The sequence below is a fragment of the Sus scrofa genome, chromosome 9 (assembly GCF_000003025.6).
Source record: "Sus scrofa isolate TJ Tabasco breed Duroc chromosome 9, Sscrofa11.1, whole genome shotgun sequence".
Lineage (NCBI taxonomy): Eukaryota > Metazoa > Chordata > Mammalia > Artiodactyla > Suidae > Sus > Sus scrofa.
This window is the reverse complement of record NC_010451.4, coordinates 119,775,188-119,788,648: the sequence shown is the minus strand read 5'-3', so window position 1 is coordinate 119,788,648 and position 13,461 is coordinate 119,775,188. Positions and strand designations below refer to the sequence as shown.

General features: G+C 47.7%; 1 protein-coding gene across 20 annotated transcripts in view; it reads left to right on the top strand.

Annotated features, from left to right (window-relative positions):
• SEC16B (SEC16 homolog B, endoplasmic reticulum export factor) overlaps nucleotides 1-9,989 on the top strand; it is a 64,303-nt gene extending 54,314 nt beyond the window's left edge. For 10 of the 20 annotated variants that reach the window (XM_021063697.1, XM_021063694.1, XM_021063693.1 and 7 more), the window contains 8 exons: nucleotides 212-511; nucleotides 1,353-1,423; nucleotides 4,730-4,882; nucleotides 5,060-5,158; nucleotides 5,546-5,657; nucleotides 5,793-5,872; nucleotides 7,801-7,898; nucleotides 8,831-9,989. In XM_021063697.1, coding sequence (XP_020919356.1) covers nucleotides 212-511; nucleotides 1,353-1,423; nucleotides 4,730-4,882; nucleotides 5,060-5,158; nucleotides 5,546-5,657; nucleotides 5,793-5,872; nucleotides 7,801-7,857 — 872 coding nt within the window. In that variant the 3' untranslated portion in view covers nucleotides 7,858-7,898; nucleotides 8,831-9,989. The remainder of the gene's footprint in view (nucleotides 1-211; nucleotides 512-1,352; nucleotides 1,424-4,729; nucleotides 4,883-5,059; nucleotides 5,159-5,545; nucleotides 5,658-5,792; nucleotides 5,873-7,800; nucleotides 7,899-8,830) is intronic. The other 10 variants (XM_021063708.1, XM_021063706.1, XM_021063704.1 and 7 more) reach the window with 3 other exon arrangements.

The window sequence follows — 13,461 nt, the reverse complement described above, 5'->3', positions numbered from 1 at the left end:
GATGGTTTTGTAAACTCTAAGTCATGGGTGGTGAGACGCGTTACAGTCACTGCTGTGTGGTGCTTGGCATCACACGAATGGCAGCCACACCAGGCCTGTCCCTGGGGCTGCTTTCAAAGAGCACATGGGCTGGAATGTCCCTGGTGTCATCAGTCCACACAAATGTCACGTTTTTGTCACGCTCATTTCTACCTCTGCCCTGTGTCCTTAGAACACACTTTCTACCAGGATCTTTCTGGACAGCAAGGCAACTCGGAAGCCCTTGGGGGCTGCTCAGCCCAGTGGCCAACGCCAGAGCAGACGGGCCCAGCCCAGCTCAGCCCACAGCAGCCCTTTGCCCTCCAGCCCAGCTCCTACCCAGCAGGAGGAGGTTCCCAGCAGACTGGGGTCCCAGTGCCTCTTTACGAAGTTCCAGAGACCCATCTGCCAGGGACTCTTGGCAGTGTGGCCGTGACAGGGGCTCCTGGAGAAAGGGCCTGGGAGGAAGCCCAGCAGATGCACCCGCCACCTGGTAAGACCTGCCAGCGGGTCAGGGAGCCTCGGGTGTGGAGGTGTGGAAAGGAGCAAGCAAGCAGATGAGCGAGGGGTAGTAGGGACCAGTGTGGGGAGAGGGAGCCAGTGAAGATCTGACTGGTGGGTATGCACATGATCGAGGGCCTCTTGTGTGTTAGCCTGAGGCTGGTCCTTCGTGAACATCCAAGGGGGATGTCTCTCGTCCATTCCAGCCCGCTCTCGACTGGGACGGGCATAGTGCGGCCAACAGCAGCCTCTGCTACTCTCCCCCTGGAGTCTGTAGTCTCTAGGGCAGAGGCAGGCGAAGGCAGGGAAGGCTACACGTGCCTCCAGCTGTAGTTTGGGCCAAGTCCTCTTTCTGACATCATCAGTGCCGGGACAATGGGCAGAGCCCTGTGCTTTTATCCTGTGCCATCAGGCCTTGACCATGGGGGGCTGAGGGTGAGTGAGCAATGGTGAGCGATGCCAGGGAAGTGCTGGAAATCAAATAAAAGGATCATGTCTTAGACTTTCTAAGATAAGGTCCCGTTCAAGGTGGGAAACTCACACTGAGGGGAAGGCCCTGTGACCCAGCTCAGCGTGGCCCGGATTTCCGGGATTTCTGAGGAGTGACCTTGCTTTGGGGTGGGGGTTGGTTAGCAGCACGTCCTGGGGTGGCTGGAATTAAGAGGGCTGTGCAAATGGACTTTGCATTTACTGCCATGCACTTGGGGCTATGGGCTCGGAGCTCCAGCTGCTTTGCAATGAGGAAAGCCGACTGTGTCCCCATTACCCTTCTTCGGGAGAGATGGAAAAGGCACAGCCTTGCATCACAGTATCTGTTGTTTTTTGTGCCATAGGAGAGAACACGGTGGTGTCTTCAGAAACCTTCCAGCCTCCTGATGGTCAGAAGGTTGTTTTCAAACCACAGGTGAGAGGACCAAGCCTGGAAGATATGGGTGCCGCTCTGAGCTGCGGTTTCCTCCTGGTGCCCTGGTTACTTAGCCACATGCAGATGCCTTCCTGTGCCTTGCACCAGCCCTTTCCTCCGTGATGTGCTTTCTTTCTTTTTGCACCAGATCCTGAGAGGTGGAGAGGAGGCTTGCTCTTGTTTATGTCCCATTCCACCAACCTGTGTCCATGGGGTCAAGGGCAGCAGGGCTGGGTTTAGTTTTGGTCTCACAGATCTGCTCCGTCTGATGCCCTCTTCCTACTGTCATACTGAACACTTGCCATGCCCTGCCATGGAAGACTCTTGATATTTCTTTTAGTTTTTTCCCTTGCTTTATTCCCAAGAAGGACCTATGGCAGCTGTGTCGCTCCTCTTCAGGTGGGCTGTAAGGTCTTAGAGGTGACCCTGTCTTGTCAATCATCCATCCAGCTACTGAATGAATGAATCCCTTCCCCCAACAATGGGCATCACTAGTCCTGAACTTCAGATGTTGTCTAGCTTTGCCTGGTGGAGGGTGATTAACTTTCTCAAGTAGTAACCGGGCTACAAGCCTTAAAACATTTTTATGCTTGACTTTTTTTCCTGACTGAAAAATCAGTACAGTATTGCTATAGAAAACTTGAAAAGTGAAGAAAAAGTATCCTATAAAGAATCAAACAGACATCACTCAGAAGCCCACAGTCAAATATTTTGGTTCTTTCCTTCTAATGTTTTTTCTATGTACACATTGCTCCTGCTCTCTGAAAGCAGAGAATTCCTGTGAAACCTTTCATAAGTTTAAATGGCATAAAGGGAAGAAGCAATTACCTTAGCACACATCTTGCTAATGATGCACAAAATAAATCGAGATAAAGCACAGATGCTCGCAGACACAGTTCAAAGCTATGGCGGCTTGATGCTGAGTTGTTGAATGTAGTTTCCGGGAAGGAGCTTGGCGGTGCCGCGCTCACTGCTTGGGGTGCATGCTGCCTCTATCATGGCTCCTGCAAAACAAACACTGAGTGCTATTTTTGCTTTTTGCCTCTTTTTGTAAAAGCAAAAATCGTCTTTGGATTTTTTTTTTTTTTTTTTTTGGTTAGTGAATACAGGCACTAATGTAGGTCTTTGGTAAAAGCAAAGTGGCATAACACAAACTTTCATAAAGTGGGGGATACCTGTCTGTGTGTATATGTGTGTATATAAATGTATATACATAGGCCTGTGTTTTTAAATGGCTAAGAGCATGTAGATGAAGCTTTATTTCTTATTTGTTTAGTACAATAAAATGAGATTTTCCGTGCCGTTCCTAAAGATGTTTTTGTATCGGTGTGATAAAATCCACGGTAGGAAAACACCATCCCTCTTGCATTTCTTCATTCACGAATGCTGAGGTCCTTCGGTGTACCTGGCACTGTTGCAGGCGCTGGGGAATTCATAGGGAACCAGACAAAGCCAACCCTCATGGGGCTTCTGTTCAGTCAAGGTGACTACAAATAAACCACTGTAGGCTGGAGGGATGTTACTTTCGCTGGCGTGGGAGGGAAGGCATCTCTGAGGTCAGAATGGAGGGTGGGCATGAGTCAGGCAAGTATTCAGGGAACAAGTGTTCTGGGCAGAGGGCATTGCAAGAGCAAAGGCCTTGTAGTGGGACTGACTTGGTGCAGTCAGGATGACTGTGGAATCATGGTATCTCCCAAGTGAGCAGCAGGAGAGGGGGCTGAGAAGCAAGACCAGGGAGGCAGAGAGAGGCAGGATCCTGGAGGGCTTGGTAGGCGCTCAGATTTTAATTGGTCTTTCCCACATTGCTAAACCCTTCAAGTGTGTCTCTTTTTCTTTTCTTTCCTATTCTTTCTCACTACTCTTCCCTTCCCCTCACATGTAAAACGCTGTGATGGACATTCTAGTATTTAAGCCCTTGTCTATTTCTTGAATTACTTGATTAGGAAAAATTCCTAGAAGGAGAGTCAGATGGCTTAGGTTTGAATCCTTGGTCTGCCAGTTACTAGCTGTGTGATCTCAGTCAGGTTGCTTAACCTTTCTGTGCCTTAGTTTTCTCATATGTAAAATGGGATGATAATAATAGTTCCTACATTATAGGACAGTTGTCAGGATTAAATGAATCACTGTATATAAAGTGTTTAAAATAGCACGTGGTATGAAGTACATTTTGTCCTCATTAGAATAAAACAATAAAGCTTTTTCTGTATTTGCCAAAGCATTTTTCAAAGGTTATATGAATTACTCTTTTTTGGGAGGGCGAAATGTATATATATAACACAAAAGGACAAACACGGTCTGATCCCACTTCTATAAGGCACCTAGAATTGACACATTCATAGAGAAAAAAGAGTAGATAGAGGTTACCAGGGGCCAGGAGGAGGCGAAATGGGGAGGTGGGTGTAACGGGACTAGAGTTTCTGTTGAGGAAATGGATGAAACGTTCTGGAAATGGATGGATGGTGGTGGCTGTACAACATCCTGAATATACTAGGGACTGATTTGCACCCTTAAATAGTTACACGGATAAGCTTTATGCTGTGTATATTTTAGTGCACACACAACACTAACATAAAGGAATGTGAGTGTGTTTTTCTCCCCTCTGGCACATCTGCTCACATGTAATCTTGATTAAGTCTTCGAGGGAGCGAAGTTGAGGGTGAGTTAGGCTTGGTGTTTGTCATACTCTCTGTCCTTCAGTGGTTTTCACACTCCCTGTCCCTCGGTGGTTTTCACACTCCCTGTCCCTCGGCGGTTTTCACACTCCCTGTCCTTCAGCGGTTGTCTCACTCCCTGTCCTTCGGTGGTTGTCCCACTCCCTGTCATTCGGCGGTTGTCACACTCCCTGTCCTTCGGCGGTTGTCCCACTCCCTGTCCTTCGGCGGTTGTCACACTCCCTGTCCTTCGGCGGTTGTCACACTCCCTGTCCTTTGGTGGTTGTCACACTCCCTGTCCTTTGGCTTCGTGGGTCCCTGAGGATGTTCCCTGGCTCTCTTCATCACCAGCAGTAGCATTCCATCCCTTGTTCCAGGCCCGGGCATAGTTCTGGAAACCTGATCTTTCTGGGGGAAGAAGCACATTGGCCAACCCCCCGTAGGCTTAGGGAACATCCAAAGATTGGGATTGGGCCCAGGCCTTGTCCTGAGACCTTCGGCAAATCATTTCTCCTGGCTCGGCCTGAGTTCCTCATCAGTAAAATGCAAGGCTGTCCCACTGGTTTATTGAGCAGGTCAGGTGAGGGAGTCCAGGTAAGCATGCCTTTCTCACCTGGCGAGTGCTGTAAAAATGTTCTCTTTTTGTTCATTCCAGGTGCCCCAGCTTCCCAGAGCACGACGTGTGTCTGAGAGCTCAGCTGTTTCAGACAAGGATGATGAGGAGGGGTCCTCCGACGAGGCAGATAAGAAGTCTTCCCAAAGTACTGCCCAGAGAGAAAGGCCTGGAGAGGCCAAGGAGAATACGAAGGTGGCTGGATTCTTCTCTTCCCACGGCTCCCTTCCCAGACGGTGGAGCAGAGCTGGGCCTCGGGGCTGTGGTCCTGTCCCCTCCCCTCCCCTCCTGTCTTAGCGCAGTGGGTGGGTGGGCCTCACATTCAGAGGGCGAGGTGACCTGCCAACCACAGTGCTCCCCCTTCCCTTCCAGAGCTCGGGGTTTGGCTGGTTCAGCTGGTTTCGCTCCAAGCCCACCAACAATGCATCCCCCTCTGGAGACGAAGACTCGTCCGACAGTCCCGACTCCGAGGTAACCTCGGTGGGAGGGCACGGGAGCTTCCGTGGGCCCTTCTGGGGAAGCGTCCTCAGCCCTGGGAGGCCCCGGAGCTGGCACCTCTACCCTGGTCTGGATGCAGCAGATGCCTTGTGATGGGAGACTGTGGGAAATAAATTGGTCCAGGGAGGGAAAAGGTGAATGATGAAAGGCCCTCCCTAAGAGTCAGGAGGAAGAATTTTAACATCAGAGGGCCAGGAGTAATTTGGATTATTGAGCAGAGGAGTGGCCTGAAAAAATAAAGAGTTTTGGGAGAGAAGCCTAGCATCTGCCTTTGGGGAGGCCGCCACGTGGGCACTGCAGGGGTACAAGCGGTGGCCTGGAGTCCTTAACCATCAGTCCCACCTTCCTTTCTCCACCAAGCAGGAGACCCCCCGGGCATCTTCCCCCACCCAGCCTGTCCTGGGCCTCCCACCGACACCTGCCCCAGAGCCCCAGACTCTGCCGGGCACCAGTGCTTTCTCCAGCGACGAAGGTACTGCCAACCCTGTGTCCTCTGGGCCTCCTGTGGTCCTCTCTGTGCTCCCCAGGGGGATAGGGGGGTGCCTTCTGGGAGAGGTATCTTCTCCATCCTGAGCAGTGCGGATACCTCTGACTCATCGCTTTCTAGGTGGGGGTGAAGTCCGAGGATCAGCATCCAGTGAGGGGACAGCTGAGGGCCCTGGGCATGGAGGCTTGTCAGGGCCTGAGGTGAGCAGCCTGCCATTGGAGCCTGGGCCCCAGCAGGTTCCCGCATGCTCAGTGAACCTTCCTGTGGGCTGGAGGTGCCACCCTGTGAGGGCCTGGCTCATGGGGAGGGTGGCTAGGGCTGCCGTGACAAGATATCAGAGACCGTGCTGTTTGTTTGTTTATTTATTACTCAGTGAATTGTGTTACATTTATAGTTGTACAATGACCATCACGACCCAGTTTTATAGCACGTCCACCCCAAACCCCCAGCGCATCCCCCCGCCCCTCAACCTGTCTCATTTGGAAACTGTAAGTTTTTCAAAGTCTGTGAGACAGTATCTGTTCTGCAAAGAAGTGCATTGTGTCCTGTTTTTAGATTCCACATGTAAGTGATAACGTGTGATGATGGTGTCTCGCTGACTAACTTCACTTAGCATGGTAATTTCTAGGTCCATCCATGTTGCTGCAAATGCCGTTATTTTCTTCCTTTTAATGGCTGTGTACTATTCCATTGTGTATATGTACTGCATCTTCTTTATCCACTCCTCTGTCGATGGCCATTTAGGTTGTTTCTATGGAGACTGTGCCATTTAAACACCAGAAACTTACTTCCTCACAGTTCAGGAGGGCAGAGATCTGAGATGAAGGTGTTGGTGGGTGGGATTCTCCTGCGGCCTCTCTCCTTGGCTTGTAGATGGCCATTTAGTCCCTGAGTCTTTTTTTTTTTTCTTTTTTAGGGTCACACGTGCAGTGTATGTAAATTCCTAGCTAGGGGTCCCGAATTGGAGCTGCAGCTACTGGCCTATACCACAGCCACAGGAACATGGGATCCAAGCTGTATCTGTGACCTACGTGGCAGCTTTTGGTCATGCTGGATCCTTAATCCATTGAGAGGGGCCAGGAATCAAACCCGCATCCTCATGGGTACTGTGTTGGGTTCTTAACCTGCTGAGTCACAAAAGGAACTCCTCCCTGAGTCTTTATATGGTCTTTCCTCTGTATGTGTCTCTGTCCAAATTTCCTCTTATAAGAATACCAGGAGTTCCTGTTGTGGCTCAGCAGTAATGAACCTGACTCGTATCCATGAGGATGTGGGTTTGATCCATAGCCTCGCTAAGTAGGTTAAGGATCTGGTGCTGCCGCAAGCTGTGGGGTAGGTCGCAGGCGAAACTTGGATACTGCGTTGCTGTGGCTGTGGTGTAGGCTGGCAGCTGCAGCTCCAATTCAACCCCTAGCCCGGGAACTTCCACATGCTGAGAATGCAACCCTAAAAAAGACAAAACCAAAGGAACAAAACAAAACCCACCCCCCCAAAACAAGAAAACCCCACCAGTCATATTGGGTTAGGGCCCACTCTAATGAGCTCATTTTACCTTAATCACCTCTTTAAAGACCCCATTTCCAAGTCTATACTGACATACTAGCGTTATGATGTCAACATATGCAGTTTGGGGGAGCATGAGTTAGCCCATAACTGCTTCCTTAGGTGGTGTCTAGCCAATGGCCCCTTTTCCTGTCCCAGCTGGAGCCAGAGTTCACCAATATCCTTGGCAAGGGCTGTAATAAACTCTTAATCAATTGTCCACACCAGTATGGATTTCATATCAATTGCTAGGAAAACGTTTTTATTTCTTATGGCCTGGTTACAGCACTCATGCAGGATTCAGGCCTTTCAAAGAGGATGAGGTTACTTTTTATGATGCTATTAATATATTTATTATGGCTCTTCTTCTACATGGGCTCCAGGCGGGCAGCACCCGAGCCTCTGCAATGCCATCCCACACCCTGGGGTTGGCTGTGCCCCCTTGAACCATGCTTGTTTGTTCGCGATTCCCTGAGTTTCACCACATCTGCATCTCTTGACCAAAGCTGACCGTCAAGGAAGCCCTTGACCTTCTGGCATCTGGGAAATGATGCCTAATAGGATTTTCTGTTCTTTTCCATCCCAGGGTGTTCCCTCTGAGCCCTACTTCAGCTCTGGGATTCTGCTCCCTCCACCTCCATGAATGGGGCTGTTCCTCTCTACAACCCGTCTCAGGTTCCCCAGGTAAGGAGGCCCTGAGGGAGAGGGGTTAGACGCACAGGCTCTGGATGAAGGAGATCCAGGTTTATAACTTACTTCTAACAACTTACTGTGCATGAGTTCTTGAGCCCTGACTAACTTAAGTCTTGATTTCTGCATCTGTAAAATGGGGCTAGTGGAACTATCTCACTGGGTAGTCATGCGTATTAAATGGGAGTAGGTATGCGAAGGGCCTGGTGCTCAGAATAGGCTCAGTCAATGTCACTATTGTTCATATTGCTCTTGACCTTTCATAAGTCTGTGTGTGTGTGTGTGTGTGTGTGTGTGTGTGTGTGTGTGTGTCTTTTTAGGGCTGCACTGGCGGCATATGGAGGTTCCCAGGCTAGGGGTCCAATCAGAGCTGTTGCTACTGGCCTATGCCAGAGCCACAGCCACGCCAGATTCGAACCACGTCTGCAACCTACACCACAGCTCACGACAATGCTGGATCCTTAACCCACTAAGCAAGGCCAGGAATCAAACCCGAAACCTCATGGTTCCTAGTCGGATTCGTTTCCACTGCACCACAGTGGGAACTCCCAACCATTCATAAGTCTTGAGACTCAAGAGAGACAGTTGGTGTCAACGGTATGGTTGCAGTGGTGCTGTGTCCTGGGGGTGAGGGGATCATTGCAAACTTTGGGAGAAGCTAAACTCCCTGCTTCCCTGTGATCTGGGTCAGACTGGTCCCTCCGATGCATCATTGGCCTCTCTTCTTTGTAAAATGGAATTTCTTTCTCCTTATTTAAGAGGTGAAGGTGTTGAATGAAAGGAAATAGTGAGAACTCCATCATGGGAAGCCACGTGCAGCTGAAGGGTTCTAGACTTTCGGGAAGCCCGAGCTCAATCCAGCCAGTCAGCCCTGGGTGGAGTCAGGCTTGGGGCCGTAACCTACTGCCACATGTGTTCTTTTCCAGCTCTCCATGGCTACCAGCTTGAACCGGCCAAATCGCCTAGCTCAGCGCCGCTATCCAACCCAGCCATGACGAGAATCACCACCCACCCCAGGCTGGTCTTCCTGAAGCACAGCTTTTATGTTGCTTTCCTTTCTCAGGCTCCCAGCCCCTCTGTCACATGGGAGCTCCCAAGAGGGTTGTGCTAGTCCATTGCCCGATCACCTCCACGGGGCACAGAGAGGACAGGGGGAGGGGACAGGGTCTCCCAGGATACAGCTCAGTTCCCTCTCTTAAGATTGGCTTTGGAATGATGGTGGAGATGACTTCGTCAGATGGAAAAGCTGGTAGAAGAGCAGACTGGAGGTGAGGAGAACGCCATGGCAGCAGCACTTAGGATGTGGCTTCAGATCCTTGGAAAAGTCAGGGCCTAAAAATCCCCCTGCTGGCATCAGCGATGACACCACCGGGTTCAGCAGGAGGAATTTGTTGGAGGAGGGGCACTGGGACCAATAGTCTAGACTAAATTTGACTCCTTCCTCAGCCTTAGTTATGGACCAGTTCATGGCTCTAGTGAGCGAAAGATTTTTATACTGAAAGTGAATCGTTGTTTCCCATCCTCGTTCCCTCTTCGGTGACATTTTGGTAGTTTCCCTCTTGGTTTTAGTTTTCTGCACAATTTTTTTTTTTCATGGTTCAGATTAATTATATTTCTCTCCCTTTCTTAGCTGGTCCTATTTTTTCACATTCTGGCATCTGGCTATCAAGTTAGATTGCTGTAGGCATCATATTGTCATGGTAACTGCTGAACCTAATGATGCAGATGGATGGAACATCAGTATAATAAAGGATGGAAAATGTTTCCTAAAAATTCACCCCTTCCATAAGGGAGAAGGCATGAGTGCCTGAGATTTTTAATACCTCCCTTCCTCCTGCAGGCCTTTGCAAATTGACGTTTGGAGGGTCATGGGAGGCAGAAGGAGGAGGGGGACAGCTTGGAAATTTCCATTTCTCCTTTCAAACCCTCCAGTAGGAATGACTCTTGCCGTATGTCAGATTTGCTGAAAATTTGCTCCTCACGAAGAACATTTTTTGTATGTGTAATTGTACAGACAGGTTCTGTACCCTAATGTACTATGGTTCTGATGTTGAGAGCGATTAAACCAGAAAATGTTATAGCAGATGCTTGTCTCTGGCTGATTTTTGCAGAGGGAGAGAGCACACTGAGTGGTCTCCTCCCTGAAGTCTTTCTAATAATGGTTTCATTGTATGGTAAGGTGCTAACAGCTGGAAAAAGCCTTTTGTTACCAAGGATCTAGGGACTTATCCTCTTTTTTTTTTTTTTAAACGAATGTCATAGCCTTTATTTATATTTTATTTATTTGTTTTCTTTTTAGGGCTGCACCTGCAGCATACGGAAGTTCCCAGGCCAGGGGTCGAATCAGAGGTGTAGCCTCCGGCCTATATCACAGCCATGGCAATGCCAGATCCGAGCTGAGTCTGCGACCTATACCATAGCTCATGGCAGTGCCAGATCCCCGACCCACTGCGTGAGGCCAGGGATCCATCCCGCCTCCTCATGGATACCAGTTGGGTTTGTAACCCGCTGAGTGGTGATGGGAACTCCCGAGGACTGATCCTTTTAACTTCCAAGTCTACTATTACTTTTTCAATTAAAAAAATATGGACAAAAGTTCCGCTGATGCAAATTAGTTACTCTGTTAACTAAAAACTGCATGTTCTATTCTTTAAAAAGTTGGAGTTCCCACTGTGGCACAGTGGTTAAGGATCTGGAGTTGTGTCTGCAGTGTCTTGAGTTGCTTCTGAGGCACAGGTTTGATCCCTGGCCTGGGAACTTCCTTATGCTGTGGGTACAGCCAAAAAAACACCAAAAAAAAAAAAAAAAACTTTGTTCACCTGTCAGGTTAGATTAGGAAGTGTATGCCTAAGTGTCTTGATCTAGAAGACCTTCAGTGAGTTTCCTTAAAAGACTGCAACCCCATCAGGTTGGTATGCTGACCCCCAATGTCAGTAGTTTGTGAGTTTCATAGGCACCTGGCCCATCTACAGCTCACCTTGTAATCCTGGCAAGATTTTCTAACTGTCCTGTGCTTTGGTTTCCTCATCCATAAAATGAGCATGGTGATTACAATAGTACTTATCACGTAGGGACAGGGCAAGAATTAAACGAGTCAAGCTCTTACAAAAGTATCCAGGATGGGAGTTCCTGTTGTGGCGCAGTGGTTAACGAATCTGACTAGGAACCATGAGGTTGCAGGTTCGATCCTTGGCTTTACTCAGTGGGTTAAGGATCCGGTGTTGCCGTGAACTGAGGTATATAGGTTGCAGACGCGCCTTGGATCCCGAGTTGCTGTGGTTCTGGCGTAGGCGGGCGGCTACAGCTCTGATTCAACCCCTAGCCTGGGAACCTCCATATGCTGTGGGAGCGGCCCTAGAAAAGGCAAAAAAGACAAAAAAAAAAAAAAATCCAGGATGTGCTAAGTGTTATATGTGTGTGTTTTAAAAAATGATTAGTATACAATCTAATAAGTAAAATTGCTTTATCTTGTTGCCTACCAGATTAAACTGCGGATTTTTCATTCTTTTTAAAAAATTTACTTTATTGAAGTAGAGTTGATTTGCAATGTTGTGTTAATTTCGACTTACAGAAAATCGATATATATATGTATAGAAAATAAAATGTGTATACACATATGTACACACACACTATACACATATTCTTTTTTAAATTTTTTCCATTATGATTTATCATAGAATATTGAACATAGTTGGATTTGTTATTTATCCATTCTATATACAATAGTTTGAATCTGCTAATCTCAAACTTTCACTACATCCTTGCCCACCCCGCTTCCACCGTGGCAATCACGTTTGTTCTCTATGTCAGTGAGTCTATTTCTGTTTCTTAGATAAGTTCTTTTGTGACATGTTAGATTCCATGTATAAATGACATATGGTATTTGTCTTTCTCTTTGACTGACTTCACTTAGTATGATAATCTCTTGGTCTATCCGTATTATTGCAGATGGCATTATTTTATTCTTTTTTATGGCTGAGTAGTATTCCATTGTATATATGTACTGCAAGTTTATCCATTCATCTGTTGATGGTCGTTTAGGTTATTTCCATGTCTTGGCTATTATAAGTAGTGCTGCTATGAATATTGGGGTACATGTATCTTTTTGAATTATAGTTTTCTCTGGATGTACCCTAAGAGTGAGATAGCTGGTTCATATCACAACTTTAGTTTTTTAAGGAAATTTCATACTGTTCTCCATAGTGACTGCACCAGTTTACATTCCCACCAACAGTGTAAGAGGGTTCCCTTTTCTCCACACCCTCTCCAGCATTTATTATTTGTAGAACATTTAATGATGGCCATTCTGACTAGTTTGCAATGGTACCTCATGATAGTTATTATTTGCATTTTTCTAATAATTAGTTATGTTGAGCATCTTTCATGTGCCTGTTGGCCAACTGTATGGGATTTTCCTTCTTTTTTTGTTTTTGTTTTTTGGTTTTTGGTTTTTATTTTGTTTGGCCATGCCCACAGCATACAGAGGTTCCTGGGCCAGGGACTGAACCTGTGCCACAGCAGCAACCCAAGCCACATCAGTGACAATGCTGGATCCTTAACCTGCTGTGGCACCAGGGAACTCCTAGATGTTTCACTCCTGATACAGGTATGTAATGGGAAGAATAATTTAATATTACTTCTCAATAGGTGTTCTTATGACTAAGCCAGTTTCTCTTCCTATATCCCATCTACCATCAATGTTAGGCCATGTGGCTTAGTGCCCCTTGGAACAATGACGTAGGAGAAATCCTACCTCATAAAAAGAAGCACTTTAGAGGGGGAGAGTGAGGACCAAAGAGGAAGGCAAAGACATCAGATACCTGTGTCCTCACTTCCTCTCCTGTTGGGATTATTCATGGAAAACCAGTGACTATGGCATCAACAAAGCAGGTCCTAAGCTTTGTTACTTCCGAGACAAAGGAATATATGTAGCAGTGGACACATTTTCTAAGGGGGAAAGTCAGTGGGTTTTGTGCACTAGAAAGGGAGGAGGCAGTGGTATTTATGCTATTTCATGACTGAAAACTCGTACTCTGGCAAAGTCGGTATGTGTCCATTAATCTGTGCATGGTTGGGTTAAAACAAGTCCCATTGTTCACTGGTCAGGAAAGAACCCTCAGTTGGGCCCTGTAAGGGTCTGATGAACCAGGGTCACTCAGAGTTCTTCGTTGTTTATCAGCATTTTTAGTGGTGGGGGTGGTGGTGAGGTTGCTGAAGGTCACGACCGTTGACAGCTTCCACGGTTAAAACCACTTGTGGTGAAAAAAAGCAAATGCAGCTGTAAGAAGAAAATACTTTTTTCCCTCCTTTACAAGGTGGACACTTAGGATGTAGAGCAGTCTAGAAATAGACTGCTAGGAATGGGAAGCCTGAGAACACTGGGGCGTGTGGCCCCTTTTCTCATCCATTGCTCCAGAGAAGCTGGCTTTGGCTTGGGAGATGTAGCATCTTGGTCTTGGGGGTGACCATGGTCTGAGGCAGAGCCTCCAGCTCCCTCCAGCCTGGCGTACATGGACTTTGGCAGGAAATGATTGCACAGTGTCCCAAAAGGCCTCAA